The 26,801-nt window shown below is 38.6% G+C and overlaps 1 protein-coding gene across 2 annotated transcripts; it reads left to right on the top strand.

Moving 5' to 3' along the window:
• Positions 1-612: 612 nt before the first annotated feature.
• HSPH1 (heat shock protein family H (Hsp110) member 1) lies at positions 613-26,801 on the top strand. 2 transcript variants are annotated; one of them, XM_014847971.3, is made up of 18 exons: positions 613-1,145; positions 3,720-3,777; positions 6,543-6,683; positions 7,670-7,792; positions 9,533-9,632; positions 10,790-10,923; positions 11,370-11,614; positions 12,239-12,467; positions 14,461-14,567; positions 14,816-14,949; positions 17,128-17,336; positions 18,970-19,101; positions 21,644-21,781; positions 22,880-23,005; positions 24,260-24,367; positions 24,467-24,586; positions 24,805-24,966; positions 25,900-26,801. In XM_014847971.3, the coding sequence occupies exons 1-18, from the start codon at positions 1,039-1,041 to the stop codon at positions 26,104-26,106; spliced, it is 2,580 nt and encodes an 859-aa protein (XP_014703457.1). In that variant the 5' UTR covers positions 613-1,038; the 3' UTR covers positions 26,107-26,801. The 2 variants fall into 2 exon arrangements, with proteins under 2 accessions (XP_014703457.1, XP_014703467.1); XM_014847981.3 differs by lacking the exon at positions 18,970-19,101 and having other exon boundaries at positions 624-1,145.

Below are 26,801 nucleotides of genomic sequence, written 5' to 3'. Positions count from 1 at the left end.
TCTGTTTACCATTAGCGGTTTAAACGGAAATTCCTTCTCCTAATTCATAATTCACCAGTAGTGGGGTAATCTAGACAATAATACAGGCGAATACAAAACAAGCAAAGAAAGATAATAACGCCACCTCTAGAAAACGCGCGCGACAACGCTCGCGGGAACCCGGCCTCTCCCGCAAGTCCCCAAGACAAAGCCGGGTCCCAGCCCGCACTGCGGCCGGGACTACACATCCCAGCATGCACGGCGCACACGGCCTCCCAGAGGACTACGGTTCCCAGTATGCTCTCCTGCCCGCTGCTCGGCCTCCTCAGCGACCGGGGGTCTTGGATATGTGCGCTAGTGGGGTCTGTCTCTGTCTCCGCCTGCTCGATCTTTCTTTAGAGTCTAAGGGTTGGACACCATCGGCCACTAGTAAAGTATAAAGATTACGATTTTCCGAGTCATTCTTCGTTGCCCATTTTATTAGGACACCAAGGAGCCTCTGGCTGGGGCGGGCGGGGGCGTAGGCGGGTCAGCCTGGACTGCTTGAGCCAATAGCGCCAGAGCGGCTTTCCTGCCACCATGGCAACGGCGGCCGTCCCCAGAGGGACCAGCCACCCATTGGGTAGAATCTTTCGAGAAGGCTCGAGAAGAAGGAAGCGGAAGTGGCACGTGGAGGGGCCGGTGGAGGCGCCGGTGAGTAAATGCCGCAGATTCTGGAAAGTTCTGATCAGTGCGATACATAAGGCTGAGGAATTGGGACCTCCCCTTCTGGGTCGGTAGTCCTGCGCCGCCGGTGAGCGAGCGGCTGCACATCCAGGCAGTCCTCCGACCCGCGGAGCGCGCGCCGACACCGCGCCGCTTTCTCCCTTGGTTCCTCCGCTGCAAGTCGCCACTGTCCCCGGGAAGCCGGAGGCACGCCAGACCGGCCGACTGTCCGTGTGTCCGTCCGAGTGACAGAGGAGCGGTCGGACCCCGCGGGAGCCGCGCGTGGCCGGAGGAGCGGACGGGCGCCCGGAGGACGCAGACCAGACCCGAGGCGGAGCGGACCGAGAGCCGGCCATGTCGGTGGTGGGGCTGGACGTGGGCTCGCAGAGCTGCTACATCGCGGTGGCCCGGGCCGGGGGCATCGAGACCATCGCCAACGAGTTCAGCGACCGGTGCACCCCGTAAGTGGGGGCCCTGGGGGAGGTTCCGGAGCGAGCAGAGAAAGCCGGTGGGGCTGCGGAGCGTGGGGACCCCCGGCTTGCGGGCTGGCTCCGGAGCTCCGGGCGAATGGAGGGCGATGCTGGGAGCGGTGCGCACCTCCGGGGGGTCTGGGTACCGCCGCCCGGCGGGGCAGGACGCTTGCCCAGGAGTAGGGGCGGGGGCTTGCTGCCCCAAACCGGAGAGGGGATGTCTCCGGGATGCACGGGGCCAAGAGAAGTCTGAGACGAGTCTGCCAGGGTCGTCACTTTGGGCGTCCTTCCTACTGGGGACCCGGCTGTGGCCAAGCCCGCGACTTCGCCCCCTTTTCTTGGCAAGCTTCAGCTAGCTCCTAACTCGGCCGCCCCCGTTTCCCCACCCGGCTTCTCTAAGCTAGCTGAGCCGCCCCCAGCTTGTCCCCCTCCCTCCGAGCATATCTGCGCACCGCAGAGCCGGGGCTGCCGAGCTTGTTCTTCCGCATTGTGATTCTCGAAATGAACTGGAAGCTTCCAGACCTTGTGTGCTGCTGCTTGTCCACTGAGCAGGCGGACTGTTGTTAGCAACCACAGAATCAGTCCTTTCGTAGATGGATCTTCCTCTTACTAATTCTCCTGGTTGCTAACGTTGTTGGCTTTTGTGCCCGGGATCATTTGTGAAAAATGTAAACATCCTTGTTGCTCATTTTATGAGAGCCATGCAGGAGGAATCGTGCTCTAATTTCTTTATTAATTTTGCACAGTTTGAATAAAGGAGAGAAAATTAAAACTGCGTACTTTTGTGCTAGTACTCAAGAGGATGGGTGTTGTCACTGAGTTAAATGTTATATTTTACTACAGCGTCGGGTGGAGAAAGGCTAACATTTTATTTTAAAAGCAACTTTTTGGGGGGATTTATTTTCTGAAAATCGTAAACATACCTGAATGTGCATTGATGAAAACAACCGCTTCTCAAGGAAATTAATGTAGGTGTTAATTTATTTCTGGATGACTTAAACCCAAGATAAAAAGCATAGAATGAAACATTGAGCCCAAAGGTAAAATGACTGGGCTTATATCACTGTTTTAGTGTAGATGAACATTTATGAAAGTGAACGGAAAATCAGGAAATAAGCAAGTATTTGACAGTACCGGTAGCATTGGGAAGACTTATTCCCTGAGCATCCCGTCCGTTTACCTCTGTGCAAATCTGCAGTCTGTTCTTAGGAAGCTTGTGGAAAGGGGTCTGTATAGAGTATGGTAAGAAAGAAGACTGTATCTCAGGCTTTCATGCCTAGGTGCAGTTTACATCTTTGTTCTCTTTGATCCAATAAAAGAAAGAAAAACTGTTAAAAGGAGAGTAGGAAAAAATTGTATGCAGCTATAGTGACCACTGTGGAACTAAAGACAACAGGTATGGCTCTAAAACGTAAACTGAGGGCAGCATTGGAGTTCCCTTTAATATTTTTGATGAATAGATGTTTGTCTCAATTGCGTTGGCCTCTATTAATTTCTGTGTAGTGTAGTTAATTTGATTCTCCCCCTGGAAAATGAGTAAGTTCATTCTGCGAGTATATAGTTACTCAGAGCTTAGAATGATACTCTGTTTTTGGAAGGTCTCTTAAAGTTCTGGCCTTTGCCTGAATACTTCTCGGGCTTTTAGGAGGCTGTTTAGCACCTGCTCTGATCGTCTAGGTCTAAGACGTCTCTATTATAGCAAATTTAAACGTGATTCAGCCTGGTATTTAATGCACTCGGTATGTTCCCATTTTGTTCATCTCATTTGCCATTACTCCTACCTGCCCTCTAATCTAAAACCTGAGTCGCTTACCTCCTCCTATGAGATTTTTCCTATGCTTGTCTCTTTTGTGCTGCTTTTCCTTTTGTATTGTTGACAAGGCCGTCTCACAGTTACGAGTCACTTCTCATCTCTTCAAAGCTGACTTAATGTAACTGATTATTCACTCCTTCCCCTCAACATTTATACTCAGTACTTGTTCTCCGTCATTTTACTTGGCTTTCTCAAGTGGAGTCTTCCATATGGGACCCTCTTTTGTGCTTTTAACTGCAGCAGCATAACTTAGGCCCACTTCTTTGGGTTTATAGAAGAACTCCTTATCTTACAGAGGCAGCCGGTATATTAGGACAGCAGTAGTATGACGATGATATTTAGATTTATACGGAGTTGGTAACCGAGAAGTAGAGTTACACCGTACTTTTTGTTAATCATGTTAATAATACCATTTAACTGTTCAAAGCATTTTCAGAGTTAACGTCCACTTATTAATAATTGGGGACCTGAAGAATGATATTGGTACTTGAGGTTTTAGAACATGACCCCTGAGCCATGAGCAGACTTTTAGGGGGGTGGGACTGCCAGCTAGATTGGATTCTCAGAGTAGCAGTTAAAATGAACACCCTTGGAGTATCTGACCAAAACTTCAGACTCCAAAATTGTGCTACATTTGTGCCTGCACCCACAACCATGGGTAGGAAGTTTATATTAGAATTTTTCTCTTGTCAGTTAAAAATGTTCACGTTTGTGCTGTTTAACATTTTTGAAACATGTGGTTTGTATTCCAGATCGGTCATATCATTTGGATCAAAAAACAGAACAATTGGAGTTGCAGCCAAAAATCAGGTATGTCCTTTACAAGAATTCTGATCACCTTTTAAGGAGGAGGTTTTAAAAGTAAAATCTGAAGGACATACAAGAGTATGAAATATCTAAACCAATCTGTTTTTGAGTTTTAGAAGTGTAATACCAAGTGTTCTTTGTGAACTCCAAGATGGTTATTCTTTTCCTTCTGTTTCCTTCCTCTTGTTTAAGATCTACTTTAACTTTCTAATCTGCCAACGTTAATTGTTAATAATTTTGCCACTTTTTAATTTATCTAATTTTTAAAAACTATAAGTAAAAACACTTGAAGTTCTTTCATGTGAAGTTTCTCACGACACTCATTTAAGAGTTGAAGATTTCTTTTAGAAATTCTGTGTTTAAGTGTTTTCAGGTTACTTCACAGTTAAGATGTTTGTCTAGTCCTGTGCCGTTAGCTACATGTGGCTATCAAGCACTTGAATTGTGCCTAGGTTGAATCGAAATGTGAAGTAAGTATAAAATACACATGAGATTTTGAAGACTTAAAATGAAATAAGGTATCTCACGAGTATTTTATATTGAGTATGTGCTCATATGATAGTGTTTTAGATATATTAGGCTAAGTAAGTTATTAAAATTAGTTTCACCTGTTACTATGTAAAGTGACTAGAGTGTTTAAATATGTCACTCCCTAAAATTTAGGGCTCACATTGTAGCTGTTGAATTCTTGGGATTGGGGAGAAAAAAGTAAAAAAATATGAAATATGAAATCCCTTTTGAAAGGCTTTAAAAAAGAGACTGGAAAAATTATTTTAAATACAGAAAATAGTATTGCTAAAAAAGAAATAACTCTGGAATGCTATATTATAGCTAGATCGAAGAGATAGACGACAAAAGAGGAAAAAAACAGAAGAGAAACAGGTATACAGACTCAGTGTCATTCTCACGAGGAGAGAGGCACCTCAGTGAAGGAGTAATCTCCCTTTTAAATGTGGCCACTGAGAACACTGATATCCCAGACCTAAGAAGCTTCTGTTGCATTTTTGTAGTTATGTGAGGAGAATAAGTTGAGGCTCAGATCTAGCCTGTAGATTACCAGATAGACTACATCTCAGTTTTAGAATCACAAGGAATTTTAGAATATTAACATTCTTAAATTCCATATTGTTTGAAACTAGTACTGCCAAGCTGTATTCTTCCCTCTAAAAGAAGTAGATGAGAGAAAAAAGTAAATGATAAACTGTTTTGGTATCTTCAAGCTTGTAACTTTAAAAGTCTTAGTTTATAATCTTTGATTTATTTCTGTATTTTAAATAAGGTTCCCACTACTGACATCTTTAAATGAAATAGGCTATGGAGTGAGATTTTTTTTTCTTTTTTATTGAGGTCATAATAGTTTATAACATTGTGAAATTTCAGTTGTACATTCTATTTGTTAGTCACCATGTAAATGTGCCCCATACCCCTTTTGCCCACCCCCAACCCCCTTCCCCTGTGGTAACCACTGAGCTCTTCTCTTAGTCTGTGTGTTAATCTTCCACATATGAGTGAAATCATATGATGTTTGTCTTTCTCTATCTGGCTTATTTTCACTTAACATAATACCCTCAAGATCGATCCATGTTGCAAATGGGATGATTTTGTCTTTTTTTTTGGTGAGGAAGATTTGCCCTGAGCTAATATCTGTGCCAGCCTTCCTCCCTTTTGTATGTGGGATACCTCCACAGCATGGCTGATGAGTGGAGTAGGTCCACGCCCACGATCTGAACCCGCAAACCTGGGCCATCACGGCAGAGCGTGTGGAACTTTAACCATTTGGCTCCAGGGCCAACCCTCAATTTTGTCTTTTTATGGCTGGGTAGTATTCCATTGTGTATATATACCACGTCTTTATCCACTCATCAGTCGATGGGCACTTGGGTTGCTTTATAAAGTGGGACTTTTTAGGGGCTGGCCCCGTGGCCGAGTGGTTAAGTTCGCGCGCTCCGCTGCAGGCGGCCCAGTGTTTCGTTGGTTCGAATCCTGGGTGCGGACATGGCACTGCTCATCGGACCACGCTGAGGCGGCATCCCACATGCCACAGCTAGAAGAACCCACAACGAAGAATACACAACTATGTACCGGGGGGGCTTTGGGGAGAAAAAGGAAAAAATAAAATTAAAAAAAAAAAAAAAAGTGGGACTTTTTAATCAGAGCCTAATCATCAAAAATACATACATGCAGTTGAAAGCGTTATATCATTTAGAAGCTTTTTGAATTAACTTTGCCTTTTCTGCTTTTTGGTATAGATAATTAACCTTCCCTACTATTGGTAGGAAAAGCAGTCCATGTATTTTGTGGCACAAAGTGTTTATCCTGACCACTTTCAATTTATTAGACTATAACAATGAACATTTTAAAAAAAAAAAACGAATCTGACTGTAGTACTTCCAGATCTCCTTATTCATTCATTCATTCATTAGGTGTAAAATTTACAAGTTTAGTGAGGAAAAGGAATGAAATAAAGTCATGCAGTTCTTCATGGTTTGTTCACAGCTTTAGAGATAGTTTCACTGTCTTGAAGATTTTGAAATGTGTTAAAATTTGTAGTGACAGTATTGCCTGTTTCTACTCACTGCCTACCTTCTGGCATTTCTATAGGAAATGGAGAAAGAATAAAGTCTGTTCATTGATGGGGAAACACAGGGCTCCGAGGAAAGTTACCCATATCCTTATGGTTTGAGTTGTACAAGTGTCTATAAAATTCTGTAAGTACTGATAGGTATTGAAATCAGAAAAAAATTTAAAAGCTATCATTTCTTTTGCAGCAAATCACCCATGCAAACAATACAGTGTCTAACTTCAAGAGGTTTCATGGGCGAGCATTCAATGACCCCTTCATTCAAAAGGAGAAGGAAGACTTAAGTTATGATTTGGTTCCGATGAAAAATGGTGGAGTTGGGATAAAGGTAATATAATTGAGCAACCTTAGATTCTTTAATAGGAAACTAATTCATCATAGCAAAAAGTATTTAATTGTTAATAAATGTTTAACTCAAATTTCTTAATTGGACAAGATGGTCTTTTTATTCTTGTTTTTGTCTAGCTTCTTTTAAACTGTAGGTATATGTTTAAATTGTCTTTGAAAATTATTCAAATGGTATATACTGCTGTAACTTCATTTGTGTTTCTTGTAATTTCTTGGCAATTGTAAAATTTAGATTTATTTAGTGGTGTTTAAAAAAATCTAAATTGTGTTGTCATATCTGAAACAAGTCTGTTCCAATACAGTTCAGTTGTTTGGAGACCAAAAGTGTAATACAACCAGACAGCTTTTTTAAACTAGCAGAGGCATTCCTGTCTTAAGATCTACACGAAATAATATTTATTCCAGTGATTCATCTCTTTAGTTAGAGTAGAAATTGACTGCCTTCTATAATGTTTTGACGAGTACTTGGATAGGGGAAAAAGGTGCCCTGGCTTTTTTCTGCTCTTCACTTCTAGGAAAAAGTTCTTTCTGCCTTTTTTCTTTGCTTCCCTTTCTTTTTCCTATTCCCTTTCCTTTCCTCCTCCTTTCCTGTTTTTGGTGAGGAAGTTTGGCTCTGAGCTAACAACGGTTGCCAGTCCTCCTCTTTTTGCTGAGGAAGATTGGCCCTGAGCTAACATCCGTGCCAGTCTTCCTCTATTTTGTGTGTGGGATGCCACCACAGCATGGCTTGATGAGTGGTGTATAGGTCTGTTCCTGGGATTCGAACCTGCAACCCCAGGCCACCAAAGTGGAGCACACGAACTTAACAACTATGCCACTGGGCTGGCCTCCTCTCCTCCTCCTTTCCTAAACAGCTATAACAATAAAGATTTTTTGGAGGAGAGTATGTAGTAATATTTGGAAGTTAATAGTGGCTTGTAGCTTTAAGTACTACAGTGTTCAAAACGTTTTCTTTCCTCCATATAGGTAATGTACATGGATGAAGAACATCTGTTTAGCGTGGAGCAGATAACAGCCATGCTGTTGACTAAGTTAAAGGAAACTGCTGAAAACAATCTCAAAAAACCAGTAACAGATTGTGTTATTTCAGTAAGTAGAATTCAGCAAGGCAATGTTTTATTTTAATTTGCTTTCTTTGTTACTCTTAAGTATCAAGTGTGTGAAAGCTGTTCTATAACTAGAGGTTAAAATTCTGCGGGATTGTATTAACATAGTGTTCAGGAGCCTTTCAGAGTAGGTTTGAGCGGTGTTTTCAGTCAGAAGTTGCAAAGGTTCTTAACTGGAGGTGCAAATTAGATCTTCTGTGGGGCTTTTTACAGACTGACTCATTGAATCGGGATATTCTAGTGGAGGTAGTCAATGCACTGTTAGACAACTGGTGTACGGGAGCTTTCCAGAATTCCATTTCTTAGTTGAGAACCAGTGCGTTAGAAATTTTGAGGTATAACCTACCAGTAATGACGAAGTCTAGATTTTTAACACTGGCAAGCCCACTGCCTTCAATGGACAATTAATAGATGATCAAGGAGTAGTTAAAAAGGACAAAAGTCATCTTTTATTTCGACACTGAAAAGGTAGTTGTAAATTCCGCTCTCCCAAGTGTCTAGGGTTGCTTCTTGATCTGCTGTGGTTACACTCTGCACCAGGACCCCATCTATAACGGACTTACCTACCCCAGAGTCTTTGTATTATAACATGAACAGGGTGGCCTGCCCAGATCATCAGAAGCCTTTACGGCAATGTACCCTGGATATGAAAGAATAGAGGCAGAAGGGCTAACATTTCTAAAAGGTGTTCTACTAAAGGAGTATCTGGCTGTTGTTTGGAGAAACAATATTAATCTCTAGTAAAATTAAAGAATTGAGTTATAAGTCAGTGGTTCGTCATCCATCCTTCCCTTTTTTTGCCACAGAGTTTTTTTTTTTTTTTCTTTAAATAACCTAATATGGAACACTGGTGGAAGTGGTGTTCTACTTTGAAAGGTGAGCAGAGACTTACCTTTCTCTTGCCTTGGTCTCTTTCTGAAGCATCTACAAATACTTTGGGAAAAAATGTGAAAGCCACTGTACTGAGTTTTATCTTAGGTACTTTTCAGTTAACTGAGTCTATGAATGTATTGTTAGATGTTCTTCCTGAAGAGTGTCCTAGTTAAAATGCTGTCCTAGAAAGCAATCAGAAGAGTCTGGCTAGAAGCAGAAGTCAGCACCATAAGAAACTTCATCCGTTGAGCTGTTTTTTGCTCTTTTTCCTCTTAGGAAAATTAACAGGCTTTGCCAAAAAAATGTTTTTGTAATCTTAACAGGTCTGCTGAATTAGCAGGTAGTACATTGTCTATTAATTTTTGAACTCAATAGCAAAACTAAAGGGCAATGGCGTATGCTAAAATTAGCTCTGTATTATATTTAAGTTCCTGTAGTCTTTACCTATAGTTTAATTATATTTAACATTAAATGTTAACTTAGAATTATAATTTCCAAATGTCAGTAGAAATTTAAGACTTATTTGGAAATGATATTTCATCCGCTTAAATTTAAAGCTTTCTATTAGATTTAAGTTGCTGTCAATATGTGTTATAAATACTCCTGATTAAATTTTATTTCAGGTTGAAATTTCATAGTATAATTTTAGGGCAGTCTTTTCAAAAGTAGTTACTGTTCTGAAAGTTAAGGAACTTGTTAGAAACAGAGTCTAAAGTTCTACTCCTGTGTCATGACTTGGCTAGGCACCCCTTTACCCAGGCTGTTGTGGATTTATTACAAGTGGTTGTGAGGAATTTGTATGTATTTTGTGTTCCAGATAAGTTAAAATTCTTTCCTTTCTTGTTTGTAGGTCCCCTCCTTCTTCACAGATGCTGAGAGGCGATCTGTATTAGATGCTGCACAAATTGTTGGCCTGAACTGCTTAAGACTTATGAATGACATGACAGCTGGTAAGAAAAAAACTATTTTTGTGTAGAAGTGAATATATTATCAAAGCTAGAGTTAAAACACACCAGGTACCATTGCTAAAGACTTTTTCACTTAGATAGAGAAACGCAACCTACTAAAAAACATGTGTTAGATTTGAAAGCAAAAGTTCCAGCTCTTCAGATGATTATGTTTAGTGAGAAGTTGGCACTTTGTCAAATTTATGAATCTGTTTTCATTAGGAAATTCTTTTATATAAATTTCAACCCTCTGAATTGGTTGTGTTGGATTTAGTTTTTCATTTCCTTACATTGTTTTTATAGTTAAGAAAGAAATTTTCCCAAAACCTTACAATTTTAGGTTTTACGACTACCTTAAGTATAAGTATTGATTTAGTGTAAAATATTTTTCCTCATGTATTTCCCAAATATCTGTAGTTAGGTACTGGTCATTCATCTTCTATCAAATACTGATTTAAGCTGTACATTGTGAGGTGTTGTGTTAGGTGTGGATGTAGTGGTGAGCACAGCAGTGACTGTCATCTCCTAGAGCTTTTACCAGTTTATTAGGATTACAGACAAAAAGTTAGTTACAACTGAGTGTATTCAGGCAAAGTTAAATATGACTTTTTTCAGCATGTATGTCCAGCAGTTTTTTAAAAACACAAAGTATTGATGAAGCTGTGTCCTTAGGTATACATGTTTAGAAGTGTGGTGCTTTCAAAGTTTCAAAGCATTCTACACAGATACTTTAAGGTAGATCAGTTGTTTGCCTTGGATCTAGAAAAAAAATTGGTAGGAACTACAGTTGCTGTAGCTGCATATTAAATTCTTAATTTTTTTGGATAAGCAGTCTCCTGGCAGGTTGTGGTTAAATGTAAGTACTGTGTAATGAGTCTGATATTGTTTGTGGTTACATTTCATTGTATTCACACCATGTGTGCTTTCTCCGTCACATCTCTTCATATATTGAAAAGTGATACAACATTGTTCTAAAATCAGAAAGAGAAAAAGTAATTGATGCCAAGAAAATTAATATGAAGTCAGCTATAAAAGGCATGTGTTCGCTGTTAATTGTTTGAAGTATAGTCAAAGTTTCCTGCACGTGTGATTATATTGGTAATAATGAAATTCCTAAGAAAATGTTAACCAAAAAATTGAAACATACTTTTTTTTTATAGTTGCTTTGAATTATGGAATTTATAAGCAGGATCTCCCAGGCCTGGATGAGAAACCTCGGATAGTGGTTTTTGTTGATATGGGACACTCAGCTTTTCAAGTGTCTGCCTGTGCCTTTAACAAGGGAAAATTGAAGGTAAAATCATAAGCTGGAACTAAGTTACCAAAACATATTAAATGTGTTATATTTATCATTACTTTAAGTCACTGAGCTGCTTGACTGTGTTCTTTTTGGAATGAAGAGTTTGGGTAGTGATAATAACAGGGACTTGTTCCCTGAGATTGATCTCCATAAAGATGATGTAATTGTCTTAGCATGCTCTTAGTATTCTTGCTTAGGAAAGAAAAGCTTTCTAAGATTATCTTCTGTGTAATCATTAAAAGGCAAAAATACCTTAGAGATTTTGCATTGCATTTGAATTTTGTAGTGACGTTTCTCCTAACTGATTTGGATTCTATGTTGTAATTTAAATAGAAGTCTTGAGTCTGTTAGTCTTCAGTTGTTTGAATAGCAATATTTAAGATTCTTGGTACAAATATGATTGAAAATAACCAGATTATTTGTTGTTTTAACTAAATTAGGTACTGGGAACAGCTTTTGATCCTTTCTTAGGAGGAAAAAACTTTGATGAAAAGTTAGTGGAACATTTTTGTGCAGAATTTAAAACTAAGTACAAGTTGGATGCAAAATCCAAAATTCGAGCGCTCCTCCGTCTGTATCAGGAGTGTGAAAAATTGAAAAAGCTAATGAGCTCCAACAGCACGGACCTACCGCTCAACATCGAGTGCTTTATGAATGACAAAGACGTTTCAGGAAAGATGAACAGGTATGTCTTGAATTCTTCCAGATTAAATGGAAGGAACTTCTTGCTGAAGCTGACAGCCCAGGTGTCAGTTCTAGCTGTGGTGGCGTGAGTCTTGGCCCACGTTTCAAGATCCTGTGGTACATGCTGGAAAGGCTGTTAGAACTAGGCCACTTCTGCAAAGAGGGTGTTAGAAAAAGCTTTGCTGAGAGCCTTCGTGATGAAGTCTTTTTAGTATTTTTCACTTTTTAGTCTTTCTTGGTTAGTAATTGAATAACGGTTTCACAAAATATTTTACAGAAATATTTTGGAGTGGAAATAAATATTTAGAGTAATGAGAATGAGATCACATAAAACGTTAAGGAGTAAAATGACAATCTTAGTATAAAAATTATTTCTTTTAGTAATACCAGTAATACTGACTTTTTTCTCCGTTCCCTTTCTGCATCTGTTTTGTATATTTATTAAAGAAAAACGTTATAAATTATAGTACAGTTAAACTTGGCCCATGTGAAATCCAGGGGGTGTGAAAAAAAATGAAATGCATTGGGTTGATGAGACTTTCTGTTAAAGAAAGAAATAAGATAAGATTTTGGCCTTAAGATAATTTTTCCGAAGATTTGTAAAGTGTTTCTCTTATTTGCCAAGGGCACAATTTGAAGAACTCTGTGCTGAACTTCTGCAGAAGATCGAGCTTCCCCTTTATTCATTGATGGAACAAACTCAGCTCAAAGTAGATGATGTGAGTGCTGTTGAGATAGTTGGAGGCACTACACGAATTCCAGCCGTGAAAGAAAAAATTGCCAAATTCTTTGGAAAAGACGTTAGCACAACGCTCAATGCAGATGAAGCAGTGGCCAGAGGCTGCGCGCTGCAGGTACTGCTTCCTCAGCCCTTCTTTCTCGTGGTGCTCGTTCCTTCACCTGTTTCTCCTCTGCTTCATTGTGGTGGGGTCGGAGAGCAGGCAGAGCCCTGTGCCCGATTAGAATCACAAGGGGGTTAACTTTTAAATAAATCAGTGAGGCTGTGGGGAGACAAAGATCTTCAAATCTGCAAGATCCAGGAAATTGAAGGTTAAAAGAACTATCGAGCTAGTGTTTCTCAAACTGGAGATTAGGAACAGGCATGATTCTAAGGGGGAATCACAAAAAAACACAGCTCTTAAAGCATTAATTCGCTGTGTGATGGTGACACTTGTTGCAAGGCACATAGGAGGGAATTAGAGTGGCAAAACTGGTGTGATAAGAAATTGATTTGGGGGGATGTTTGAAGGGTTAAGAACATTGGTTAACAGGAGGTTTTAGAAAATAGCTACTCACCCCTCCCAACTGATTTTAACGTGCTTATCAAGTAAGAACGCAGCACAGAGGTGTGAAGTTTGTTTGGCAAAGCAAAAGCACCAAACCTAGAAGTTACTGAGAAAAGAAAATTAATGTTAGTTTGTATTTAGGATATTATAGTAAAATAAATCCAAGTATTTTTAACTAAAGTTTCCAGTTAACATGTTTGAATTTTGATCTAGTTAGCAGTTTTTTAATCTAAAGTGAGATTCTGTAGACAAAGGTATTTAGACTGACTACACTTTAAAACTTAGAAGAGGAAGAATGTGTAGATACTGATTGTTGATGGTAATCCTTTCTATCATCAAGAGCCACCATGTTTCTTGGGGTTTTTGGTTTTGCTTTTTCCTTGGTAGTGCAATATGCCTCCTTAACTAACTCTAATTCCCCAAATGGTAGAAGTTTATGGATTCTTTAGAAGAAGAGCTGATTTTGGCCTTTCTTTTGACAAGTCCTCTGCTAATCAGAGGTTGACTTTCGGTCTATTTTGTCGTTTTGATGAGTGGTCTAAATCCACCTGTGTGTTGGTGGATTGGGATTGGGGATTTGGGCACCTGGATTTGGGTGTTATCTACACTAAATTTGAATTTACTGTTGCTTATTTTATTTATAAAATTACTTGAAAATATGAGCATTTTGGGATTTACTTTTTTCCAGCTCCTTAGACATTTGAAAGATGGTGTGGACAGAGCTGTTTGTGGGTGTGTATACAGTCTTGAGTCTTGCCTTGGTATCCACAGGGGATTGGTTTCAGGACACCCCTCTGATACCAAAATCTGTGGACACTCAAGTCCCTTATAGAAAATGGCTTAGTGCAATGAACATGGTTGGCCATTGTATCCACGGGTTCCATTCACTTCTTCTATATCCTCAAAATTTTGATCTGCAGTTGGTTGAATCCATTGATGGGAAACCCGGGGATGTGGAGCGCCGACTGTATACATTCAGGAGTGATACAGCTTGTAATTGGAATTGCTGTCAGCAAGGCATTTCTGGAAAGACCAGTACTTTTTCCTAAGCCCCTGTGAAACTTAATTAACAATTGCTAGTCTAAGATTCATTGTTACTTGTCTTTTTTTTTTTTTTTCCTTTTTTTGAAAATTAGCCCTGAGCTAACGTATGCCGCCAATCTGCCTCTTTTTGCTGAGGAAGACTGGCCCTGAGCTAACATCGATACCCATCTTCCTCTGTTTTACGTGAGGTGCCTGCCACAGCATGGCTTGACAAGCGGTCCGTAGGTCCACGCCCAGGATCCCAACTGGTGAACCCTGGGCTGCTGAATGGGAACATGTGCACTTAACTGCTGCACCACCAGGCTGGCCCCATTACTTGTCTTTTTATCTAGTGATTGGCATAGTATTTAGATGACAAATCATTTATGCTTAAGGTGATGTATAGTGTTAGCAGTTTTTGAATTTGAATTTAAACCTACCCATCACATTTGAATTCAGTCTTCTATTAAAAAGTAAGTGAAATTATTCATGTGCTCAGGATAATCATTTCTTTTTTTTTTTTTTTTCTTTTTTAAAGTGTGCAATCCTCTCACCAGCATTTAAAGTTAGAGAATTTTCCGTCACAGATGCAGTTCCTTTTCCAATATCTCTGATCTGGAACAACGATTCAGAAGATACTGAAGGGTATGTGGCAGAAAATAACTTTCAGATGTTGTGTTTTAATATAAAGAGGAGAAATTAACAAATGACTTATAGTAGAGTATCTGATTAACGGGGATCTTCCAACAGTCAAACCTATCAAAACATGTCTCATTTTGGTATTATAAATGGTGAGATAGAATTGATCGAGATTGTAGAATGTTCGTGTTCTCTTTATGTAGCACAGCAAGCTTACATACTTGAAATATTGAATGCCTTTTCCTTGCCTCTAGTGTTCACGAAGTGTTTAGTCGGAACCACGCGGCTCCTTTCTCCAAAGTTCTCACCTTCTTGAGGAGGGGGCCTTTTGAGCTGGAAGCTTTCTATTCTGATCCTCAAGGAGTCCCATATCCAGAAGCAAAAATAGGTAAGCAATGAATTATGCAGATTTACTCTTTTAAAGACTTAGTGTACAAACGTAGACTTTTTCTTGTTTGTAGCAATGTTGAGTGGAACGTAATTCCATATGAAGACATTTTTGATTTAGAATAATGGTGATGGAGAAATCTCTTCATGTTATGGATGAATAAACTGGCCTGTAGAAATGAAATGACCTGCTGGTGCTGCTGTTACATCCAAGCATTTATATCTAGGAACACTTTAGTATTTTTTCTGTTCTAATGTAGTTGCTACTTAAAAGATTATCATCTACTTTTAATATTAACCTTCACTTTAGTTAAAGTGAAATGTTACTTGCAGAATGTTACTTCCAATTTAAAAGCTGGCTCAGAGGGGCTGGCCCCGTGGCCGAGTGGTTAAGTTCGCGCGCTCCGCTGCAGGCGGCCCAGTGTTTTGTTGGTTCGAATCCTGGGCGCGGACATGGCACTGCTCATCAAACCACGCTGAGGCAGCGTCCCACATGCCACAACTAGAAGGACCCACAACAAAGAATATACAACTATGTACCGGGGGGGGGGGGCTTTGGGGAGAAAAAAGGGAAAAAAAAAAATCTTTAAAAAAAAAAAAAAAAAAGCTGGCTCAGAAACTGTTGAAACTGCTTCTCAAGTGTACCTTTGTATTGTTATCTTTTCGAAAGTACATCTTTTTTGGTGCATTTTTCTTTGAGAGGCTTAACACTCCATCTCTCTTGATCCATAGTGGCTCTGGAAATCTGGGAGAGCTGCAGGTCTCTTCTTGAGCGGCCACGTCTCTTTCCCAGGCTGTGGGTGGAATTTGCCTACACTGCTCCATCTTTTCAGGACTCGCCCTTGCCCCATAGCTTTTCCATAATGAAATGGTTTGAAGGAGTCAAACCTGGCCGGTTGTGCTTGCTTGCTTAGTACTTAAAACTAAAAATGTTCTGACGCAAGAGTTCTTTTTTTTTTTTTTTAACAGTTTTTATAAATTTATTAGGAAATTAGTTTAAGAAATCGTTTAATATAGTTTAAAATTTTGACAGGTTGGATTCTATGTGTTATGTCCCCATTGTGCAGAGAGTAAAATCCAAGCCAAGCCCTTTAGCATGGCATTGAATTTTTCATGTTATCAGCAAAACTGAAAAGCTTGCAGGTACTTAAAGAACCATCTTACATCTCTCTCTCCTGTGAGTCTTCTTGGATGTTCCAGACAGAGTAAATGCTGTTTCTTTAAGTGGGTCTTATGGCAATTATTTCCTGAACTAGTGATTTGATAATTGTTGAAGGTCGACACCTTTCACTAAGCTGGTAATTAAATTTGTAACTTATTATGTGTTTGTGTAGGCAGCTCCTTAAATAAGGCTGTTAAATCCTATATGGTGCTTTTCACATAATAGGTTCAAAATAACTTAATTTTGCTCTAGTGGTCTCTGGAATAACAATACTATTGGTGGAGATAATACTGACACCTAGTACTTGGCTCCATAGTTTTAAGTGCTCGTTGTAAACACTTATTAACTCAATCCACAGAAGGGTAGCTAGGTTAGGTAACTTGGAGCAGGTCACAGCCAGGATTCAAGCCTAGATACTCTGGGTCAGGGTCAGTTATCTTGACTACTACTCAGTAATGCTCTGGAACTACTCTGTTACGCATAATGATTTCAGGCTTTGATACAGGTTTTAGCTTACCTCCTTTTTAAGCATAGAAAAATGTTTTGATTATTCAATCAGAAAAACACTGTTCCCTGAAAGAGCCTGTAGGATTAAAATGCATCATGTAGTTGATCACATCTGCCTTACACTTGCTAACAGATGTTCATGTCTAGTTTGTGCTCACCCATCTGGAGAAATAGGGTAGGAGGAGGCAGGGACTACTTGTCATCAGTATCTTACACACAGTATCTGTGTCATAAGTGTTAAATAAAAACAGTCACAAGAGTACCCTCGCTTTTGAAGGTTTTTATGGCAAATTAAGACTAATCCCCAGTATTATAAGCATATATACTTATAAGTCTATTTTAGGAGGTTATGTTTATAGTATACATTAAAGGACTTAAATTTAATTCGGTTGGTAGAGAAAATGGGGAGATTTTTGAATAGCAGTACTTTCAAGCTGTATTTCTTAGCCTTTGTCTTCCTTTCAGAGATTTAGATTCAATTCTAAAATTGTCAGTTTCTTTTTGTTCTAGGCCGCTTTGTCGTTCAGAATGTTTCTGCACAGAAAGATGGAGAAAAATCCAGAGTGAAAGTCAAAGTGCGAGTCAATACCCATGGCATTTTCACCATCTCTACGGCATCTATGGTGGAGAAAGTCCCAGCGGAGGAGAATGAAGCATCTTCTGTTGAAGCAGACATGGAGTGTCAGAATCAGAGACCACCAGAAGACCCAGACACTGATGTAAGTTTGTGGATAAGCCTTGGAGTTTGAGTATATAGTTGACTGAATTCTAAGCTATAGGGAAGGGACAGGAAAAGTTAAAATATGTTTTTCTTAATTTGGTTAGTATTTTGGGTAATGGTAATAATAGTAATTGTTAGATGATGGTAATATGCACCCTGGAATTTGGTGAATTCTGATTAAATTCTGTGTGCCTTTATTTGAACTGACAATTTAATTAGAGTAGGTAAAGTTTCTCTGCATTGTTTTTTTAAAGACAGACCACATATCGAGAAGTCAAATGTTGACTGATGATTAAGAAAAAAGTATTACAAAAACTATTTGGTGAAATATATACCAAACATTAAAGCCGATTTTTTTTTGTTTAATTGTATGGCAAAATTGGCTTTGGTATTACAGAACTTAATTGCTTTTATTTACATACTTTGTTATATTGTGGGAGGAAGGAAGAGTATAGAAAGTTGTAGAGTATAGGAAGTTGTATATTCATGTTTTTAATTTAGACTTCAGTTAGCATGTGTGTTAGTTTACATGGTCAAGAGAAGAATTTTAAGAAACTTTTAAAAATAGATCAGTTATTATAGTTTGCTTCTGGGTAAAAATCACAAATAGCTAAAATGAAGCAGGCAGTATAGTATTTTAGTTAAGATGTGAGAAAGTGTGGTATCCTGTGGTCAGAGAACTCTGTTATCACTGTTACCATTCCTAGAACATTTAAGGAACATTAACATCTGAGCCTTACTTTTGTTCTCATCTAGGAAAACTTCAATGTAATGAGTTAAATGACCAGTGCCATCTACTTTCTTATTTGGCTACAGATATCATTTTTCCAATGCCTGTTATATCACTCTCTTTGTACCTTTTGAATATGTGTATCAGGAGTGCCTTGCTTCTAAATACTTCAGTGTCTGCCTTAGAATCTTGAAGCTCTAAAAGAAAAATACGAGAGACTTCAGGGTGGGCAGAAAACAGTTAATTAGAATGTTTCAGGCTTCTCCCAAAGATGAGAAAAGATCATAGCAAGCACTGCTTTATTGGCGGTTGAGGTCTACTAACATGTAGCATATATTCTTTATCCTGAGATCTTCTGAGCTGTAAATAGCTGGATCACAAAGAGAAAGTAGGGGCAGAGAGGGTCTTTTGTATCTATTAGCTAAAATGATGAACCTCCAAATAACTGATCGTTGGCTATTTTATATAACTGTTCAGTTCACTGAAATGGAGAAATATCAAGATGCGTGATGGCTGCTGGTGAATTTAGGTTTGGAAGCTTGTTTCTGAGAGAAAGGCCTGGAGTAAACCTATTTCCTATGCTTTTGAGAGTTAATTTCTGTTCAAGGCTAGGTGAAAGTTTCTTAAAGGAGAGTTCTTGATGGTCATCGCATCAGTCAAAATGGCTACTACTTGTTTTATTTAACTATATTAACTGTCATTCAAAGAATTTCTTACAGGTTTAAAATTTCTGAGAAGTTTTCAAGTATTTTGTGTTCATTTTGCTTGTATCCAGTATCTTTTCCCCTCACCTATTAAGATTTCAGAAATTGAGTGTACTGTCTTTGGTGCCCTATAACCTTTTAAATTTATACAAGTACACCTGCTTTCTACATCCTTTGTGCCTGGGCTTTCATTTCAGAAAAATATCCAGCAAGACAACAGTGAAGCTGGAACACAGCCCCAGGTACAAACTGATGGTCAACAAACCTCACAGTCTCCCCCTTCACCTGAACTTACCTCAGAAGAAAACAAAATCCCAGATGCTGACAAAGTGAGTGACTCTTCTAGTTCATTCCATTAGACAATGTTGCATCATGTGATCATTAATGATATCATTAAATCTGCAGTTTCAAGAGCAAGCACCAAGTTACCTGATTTTATGTAGGACTTTTTTCTGTTAATTTTCTGTGTGTTTTTCAACTAAAACCAGTTAGAGGTACTCAATCTCAACTAAGGGAATTGAATATCCTGCTTTAGACCTGAGAGCTTCTCTTGATTAACTGCCACTCCAAGCAGTAAGAGGCGAATGCGTAGCATTTGTCGTCTTCTCTAGAGGCAGAGGTATCTGCTAATGTGAGGAGCAGACATAGATACATCCCAGTGCTGTGTGGTTAGTTTTCACTTGAATTGGTCTGATGATAAATACATGGGCTATAGGAGTCTAGTAAACCTTTTTCTCCTCTCAAATCACCTGTCACATTTACATAACTTAATTATGATGATCTTGTAATAACCAGATCTCACTTCAAAGTAATTATTCTTCTGCCCTGATTCCACAGTATGTATTGGAAGCTAAATTAAATGCTTGTGTTGTGTCCCTTGAAAAATGACTGCTTGAATCAAGCTCAAAATTGATGATCAGATGGATACTGAGAAATTTCCGTTGTTACTCCAGGTCACTCTGTGTTTTGCAGAACTTCATTCTTTGTGCAAGTTGCATGTAAATTATTAACCTTTCAGTAGCGGTTTTTGGCTTTCTCTTGCATTCTGATAGAATTCTTTACCTTCAGACGAATTACGGAATTGTTCATTGGGATCAAAATACACTTCACACTTTGTAAGAGTTTCCAGTTTTTAATCTCCATGCCCTGTTTGATCCACTGGATGTCCTAATATGAGCTATAGGTCCTGATTCTGAATTCTGAAAGCTGCCTTCTTTTTCTACTGTTAAAGACTTATATGATGATGGTGTAGCAGTATTGCTTTATTTGCAGTAATAGCTCCTTAATTTCAGTGTCACTCCATTTAGTGTTGAGCACTAATTGACTCATGCTGTTAGTCTCAGTACCTGTCTAGAACGTGACATTGGGTACCATCTCATGTTCTCAGTTGTGGGTGAGACCACTAGTGTCAAGCCCTTCGGAACATTATCACACACCCCCTTGGAGGGTTTCTCATCCATGCCGTGTCAAATGCCATTTTGTGGTCTATCGGTTTTGTCAGTAGGTGGTTTCATGTACTTCCAGATAGTCTTAGCTCGACTTAACTGCCACATATGTACTGTCATCCATTTGTTTCCAAATATATGTTACACTCCTGTGTTTTTCTAGGTGTAGGTGTCATCTGATTCATTTTTTTTCTTGTGGTTTACGTCCCCAGAGCAAGCACAATATATTGGAGGATTCTCATGTGCACTGGAGGGAAGGAATAGGGACTGCAGGCTGATTGACTAGATCATTGCTAGTGATACAGCTTACAGCCCTTCACAGACATGTGATTTCTAAGGAACACTGAAATAGAAGTCTGGGAAACACGCATTCTTGTCCCATCTCTGTCTTTGTAATTTTAGGCAATCCACTGAACCTCTTTCAGTCCCTGTGTCTTCTGTAAAGTGCCTACAATTTTAACATCCCTTATAGCTTCCCGGATTATCCAGTGACGGTGCTGGTTGTGCCTCATGGGCTAGTCTCTTCCCGTTTAACCATCCCAGCCAATCGGTACATGTGACACACCTCTCGGTTATCTTTTAATCTGTCATATAGCTGAGTTTCCTAAATTATATTCTTTGTCATTTGTGCTAGTACACACCTGCAGAAATGGAAATACATGGAGAAGGCTTAGAAAATTAAAGGCCCTAGGAGATACTTACTTCTTTAGCCCTGTATTTACATATTTTGAAAAACCTGTGGTAAGCTGTTAGCATTTGCTGCATCATTCCATTTGCTATTTTAAGATTCTCATCTCTTTTTACCTTGCCGAGTTGCTTATGAGAGATGGTATGACTCAAAGGCAGATAGTAGGAATAAGGAGAGAGATTATATATATATATATATATATATGTATGATCTCCAAATTCGGTAGGGCATTTTAAAAGGCACTCAACAATGTACTGCTAATTGTAATGAAATCAAGTATAATACTGGGACATAGAGACTCATATATTCTAGGAATAGAGTTGACGCTAACGATGTTTAGAGTTGGTCAAAGTCTATCTTAGGTTATTATTAGATTCTAGACTATAAAGATGTGGTACTTTAATAATAATATTTTGACTTTTCAGTCACAAACACTGCTTAACGGGATTAGAAAGTAAACACCTATGAAGAAGGGCTTTAGCAGGAGAGGTTAAATTTAAGTTTAGTATGAAAAGAGAAAAATATCCTGTTGGACTCTCAAAGGAAAGCGTTGCATGTTTGAGTATAACTGCAGCCCAGATTTAAAATGAGCAGGTGGGAATTAGATGATCTTAAACACTCTCCGAACTTTATAATTTTAGGGATTTTATTTTTGCCTAAGTCATCGGTATGATAGGGAGATTTTTTTTGTTTTTCAAGGATTAAGAATTTTCTCCTTTTTTTCCCCCCCTTCCCAAGGCAAATGAAAAGAAAGTTGACCAGCCTCCAGAAGCTAAAAAACCCAAAATAAAGGTGGTGAATGTTGAACTGCCGATTGAAGCCAATTTGGTCTGGCAGTTAGGGAAAGACCTTCTTAACATGTATATTGAAACAGAGGTAAGACTTGAAGTAAATATTTTTGTTTTAGAATATGTTAATTTGTCTGGCCCTATTACTCATATTTCCAATAGATAAATGGCTATAATTCTTTCCCATACCAATTTTTATGCAATTTTAAGGATAAGATGAAAGCAAAACTAATGGTTTTTACAGTTTAATTTTTTTAAATCAGTTTTTTTTATATTTTTGCATCCTTATTAAAGTGCTCTTATATCATTTAGATAGTTCTTCTTGGTATAAAATTGATTGCCCACGTTCTTGTGAAGAAGTTCAATGCCAGTATGTCTTTGCACAAAGCACTGTCTCTGGGCACACTAAATATTTCTGTGAAAATGCCTTATGCTTCTTGGTAGTCTAGAATATGTAAAATAATTGAGATTGAGTTGTTGGTTTTTGTGGTTTGTTTTGTGAGAAAGATTGGCTCTAAGCTAACATCTGTGCCAATCTTCCTCTATTTGTATGTGGGATGCTGCCACAGCATGGCTTAATGAGTGGTGTGTAGGCCTGCACCTGGGATCCAAACCTGTGAACTGCAGGCCACTGAAGCGGAGTGCGTGAACTTAACCACTATGCCACCGGGTCAGCCTTGAGATTCAGTTTTTCTTTACTGAGATGGGAACATTGTGTTTAGAAATTTATTTACCAATAAATTATACTCCTTTTATTTGTATGTGACAGATAAGTGAACTATAAGTAAATTTATTTATCCTTGGTTTAAAAATGTGGTGGTAAAGTGGTATGACCATTATACATTGGCCATTATTAATCCTGATATGAGACAACCATATATCTACATAAAAGAAAACAAAATTCTATAAAAACATTAGATTTTTTTCCCTAGCGTTAAATCTGAAATGTGAAAGCTATGTAATTTATTACATAATATTAAAAAAACCACAACAACCTGTTATGTGTATTTAGAAAATGAAGGACTTTGTAGGATTTGTTGAAAGAGTTTTATGAGGTATAAATTAGAACTGCTAACACTAATTTTTTTGGTACAGTTGTTGGTTTTGTTAACACCAGAGTCTAAGTAGTTAAAATATAGTTACAGATAACAGAAGACTAGAATTAACCTTTTCTGTTTTCTCACAGGGTAAGATGATAATGCAGGATAAATTGGAAAAGGAAAGAAACGATGCTAAAAATGCAGTGGAGGAATATGTGTATGAGTTCAGGGACAAGCTTTGTGGACCATATGAAAAATTTATATGTGAGCAGGTAAGTTCAGAGCTCTTTTTTATTCAGATAATCTTATTTAAAGTGTTTAATATCAAGTTTGACATTTAAATCTCTATTAGATTATATAAATTGAGCTTTTTGAAAACAGAAAACGACATAGAAATTGTATAAGCAAAGTCATGGAGAGAGAGGCTCACTAGTGGTGTAAAGTTTTATTCTATTCTAGTTTGTCCCAATGAGTTTTTAGTTTTTACTGTCCAGAAGAAAGAGCCTATCACACATTTATTCAGAGTCTGCGACATCATAGTTATGGGAGTTAGAAAGCTAAATGAGAGGAAATCCTTGCCTTCAGAGACCTTAGACTTTGTTTTTTTTAATCACTCTGGTCCCTTTGTTGCTGTCTGTCATTGTTTTATGCCATAAGTCTTGTTCATCCAGTCATTCCGAAGTTTATGAGGCACCGTTATTCCCCTTAGCCCCGCTTCTAAACTCCCAGAGTCAGTATGGCTCTGAGTAAGTCCCAGAAGCACATCACACGACTGTGAAAGCTGGGGCTTGGAAAGAAATTGGCTAGGTAGAAATTGAGGATGTGTTAGGGATAGATTCTGAAGTTAAAAGAATTTAAACCCAGCAGTCTGTTTTCGTCCTAAGATCCTTGGGCTCCCTTGTAATATATTTCAGTTCTCGGCCCTCCCTGACATTTCCTGGGTTTCTTATGTATGGTTGAGATTCTGAAGTAGTGATGACCCAAAACAGGCTAGACCTCCTGAGGCTAGAGTAGAAATACGTACTTTATATGAATTGGTTAGGAGTGATTTTCTCAGCTGTTCAGTGATTGCCTTGTCAACTTGTCTAGTTTCCTTTTCAGTGTTTGATAGCTGTGGAAGTGAGTAGAAAGCTCCTAATCAAGACCTAATTGTTTTGGAGAGAAGGAAGATAATTGCTCTTCCATAACCCCTCTTCAGTGTGTAGATTGTTCAGTATTGGACTTCTAAGAGACAGCGTTGTAAGTCAGTAAGAGCAGTTTGCAAAAAACTCTGAAATGTCTCTGTGCGAAAAACAGAGAAGCCAAAGAATAACTGTCAGTCCCTCGTGTAAAACACTGTGCGGAGCTGACGGTAGCCTGTTTATTGCTCCTTGATGTTTTTCGGTGAAGAGAATCCCGCTGATCAGGGTGCCTTCCTAGAAATAAAAGTACTGCTTAGTGCTTAACACTTGGGAAGGTGGCTGTTTGTTGTGAAAACTTGTAAAGTGAGATTGCCACTGATGCTGACCCTCACGTTTCATATATAGGATCATCAGAATTTTTTGAGACTGCTCACAGAGACTGAAAACTGGCTCTATGAAGAAGGAGAGGACCAAGCTAAACAAGCGTATGTGGACAAGTTGGAAGAATTAATGGTAGGCCCTTCTCTCCACCTAGGAAGCTGCACCTGTGTTTTAGGCTATAGACTTTTAAACTGTAATGATGACATATTAATTTATTACATTTTGTTTTAGAAAATTGGCACTCCAGTTAACATGCGGTTTCAGGAAGCTGAGGAGCGGCCGAAAATGTTTGAAGAACTAGGACAGAGGCTGCAGCACTATGCCAAGATAGCTGCTGACTTTAGGGATAACGTAAGTCTTTTTGTACATAGTGAGGAAATTACCTGAGACTTTAATAAGCTAATGTTTAAGTTGAGGAACCTTCATTGTGAACAAATGTTCTTAAATGAAAAATTTGTTTTTAATATTTGAGACCAGAGGTAGATTTGGACTTCATGGAAAATTGAGTCAAATTAGATTTTACTGTTAAATACTTAATTCTATAGAATGACCATGCTTTTTCCATTCAGGATGAGAAATATAACCATATTGATGAGTCTGAAATGAAAAAGGTTGAGAAGTCTGTTAATGAAGTGATGGAGTGGATGAATAATGTCATGAATGCTCAGGCTAAAAAGAGTCTTGATCAGGATCCAGTTGTACGTGCTCAGGAAATTAAAGCAAAAATAAAGGTGAGTGTTCCTGTCGAATGTTACTGCTGTGCTTTCTTAGGGACTCATGTTGCAATCATTTCAACCTTAAACCATAACCATTTTCCCTACAGATCTTTAGCTTATCCTTACTGAGACCAGATTCATGTCACAAAAATAGAAGACCTTACAAGTTTCTGTTAAATTTCTATGTATTCATTCACTTTAACAAATAGATTTGTTGAGGCCCAAATATGTGCCTGCCATTGTTCTAGGGGTTGAACTTTTCGGTGTACACGGCAAGCCCCCAGCCCTGTGGAGGTCACCTGCTAGTGTGAGGAAGACTTGACAGTAAATGAGTACAGAAATATATCAGATGGTGTTAACTGCTGAGCGTAAAAAGAGAGTCGAGTCCAAAGGGCTTAGGAAATTCTGGGCAATGGAGAGGACCCAGGTTGGTGTTTGATCAGGGAAGGCCTGGCTGAGGGCGTGAATCTTAAAGGGAAGTTGGGAAGAAAACCAAGGAACTGCTTTCTGTCTGGAAGGATATTCAAACACAGTGAAGGTTAGGGAAACATGAGCCTTTGAAGTCAGTGGGCTGGAAGCTTGAATTCCAGCTCTTTGCTCGCTAGTTTTTCTGAACTTAAGGTTAAGTTACTTAACCTCTCTGAACCATTTTCTCTTCCATAGGTTGGGATCATAATTCCTACCTTTTAATGTTGTCGTGAGGATTAAGTGAGGCAATAATATGTGAATACTAACAAGTCCTGACACATCATAAAAGAATATTCACTTCTCTTTTGATCAAGCTTCATTCTGTAGTTTTGGGCAAATATGATGAGTAAATGGAATTCTTTGAGATATGTAATTGGAGCTGGTGGAAAAATAATTGGTTCAGTTGTGTAGGAAAGCAATTGAAAATGAACTGGATGGATCTGAGTTAATCTGATGACTAGTTTTGTTTTTCCTTCTTAGGAGTTGAATAACACTTGTGAACCTGTCGTAACACAACCCAAACCAAAAATTGAATCACCCAAACTGGAAAGAACTCCAAATGGCCCAAATACTGATAAAAAGGAAGAAGATTTAGAAGGCAAAAATAATTTTGGTGCTGAACCTCCACATCAGAATGGTGAATGTTACCCTAATGAGAAGAGTTCCATTAATATGGACTTGGACTAGATAACACTAAATTGGCTTAGTCCTTCAATTAATAAAATATTTTTGCCATAGTATGTGATTCTACATAACATACTGAGACTATTTATATTTTCTTTTTTAAGGATGTTTAGAAATTTTGTGTATTATATGGAAAAAGAAAAAGCTTAAGTCTGTAGTCTTTATGATCCTAAAAGGGAAACTTGCCTTGGTAACTTCAGATTCCTGTGGAATTGTGAATTCATACTAAGCTTCTGTGCAGTCTTACCATTTGTATCACTGAGGATGAAATTGACTTTTGTCTTTTGGAGGGGGAAAAAAAACAGTACTGCTTGTTCAAGAGGACTGTGATTAAAATCATTGTGTTTGTTCCTGCCAAGGTAGTTTTCTTGCATTTTGCTCTCCATTTCAGCATGTGTGTGAGTGTGGATGTTTGTAAACAAGACTAAGTCTGACTTCATGATGGCTTTCTAAAACTAATTCTGTCCAGTAAAATAGGACTTTTTGCTTTGATATTAAAAATCCTACGAGTAAAGCAAAAGCTAGTGAAATGTGTTAGCAGCATGCAGAACAAAAACATTAAAATATATCTCTCGTTATACAGTACATTGTCACGTGAAGGTGTAAAATGGAAGAAATGTTGATTCTGTTTGTAACTGATATTGTGAAGCCTTTTATGAGCTTTAAAATAAAGTTCATGTTATGGTGTCATTTCTAAA

Source organism: Equus asinus, chromosome 11, assembly GCF_041296235.1.
Source record: "Equus asinus isolate D_3611 breed Donkey chromosome 11, EquAss-T2T_v2, whole genome shotgun sequence".
In the NCBI taxonomy this organism is placed as follows: domain Eukaryota; kingdom Metazoa; phylum Chordata; class Mammalia; order Perissodactyla; family Equidae; genus Equus; species Equus asinus.
The sequence above is the reverse complement of the archived record's forward strand: the minus strand, read 5'-3'. Positions and strand labels throughout refer to the sequence as shown.

Bases quoted from the DNA above. Each gene is read 5' to 3' on its own strand.
- HSPH1 (XM_014847971.3), top strand. From the start codon at position 1,039: ATGTCGGTGGTGGGGCTGGACGTGGGCTCGCAGAGCTGCTACATCGCG. The intron at 19,102-21,643 runs GTGAGTGACTCT...CCCCTTCCCAAG, and splicing joins AAATCCCAGATGCTGACAAA to GCAAATGAAAAGAAAGTTGA. The intron at 24,368-24,466 runs GTAGGCCCTTCT...ATTTTGTTTTAG, and splicing joins ACAAGTTGGAAGAATTAATG to AAAATTGGCACTCCAGTTAA.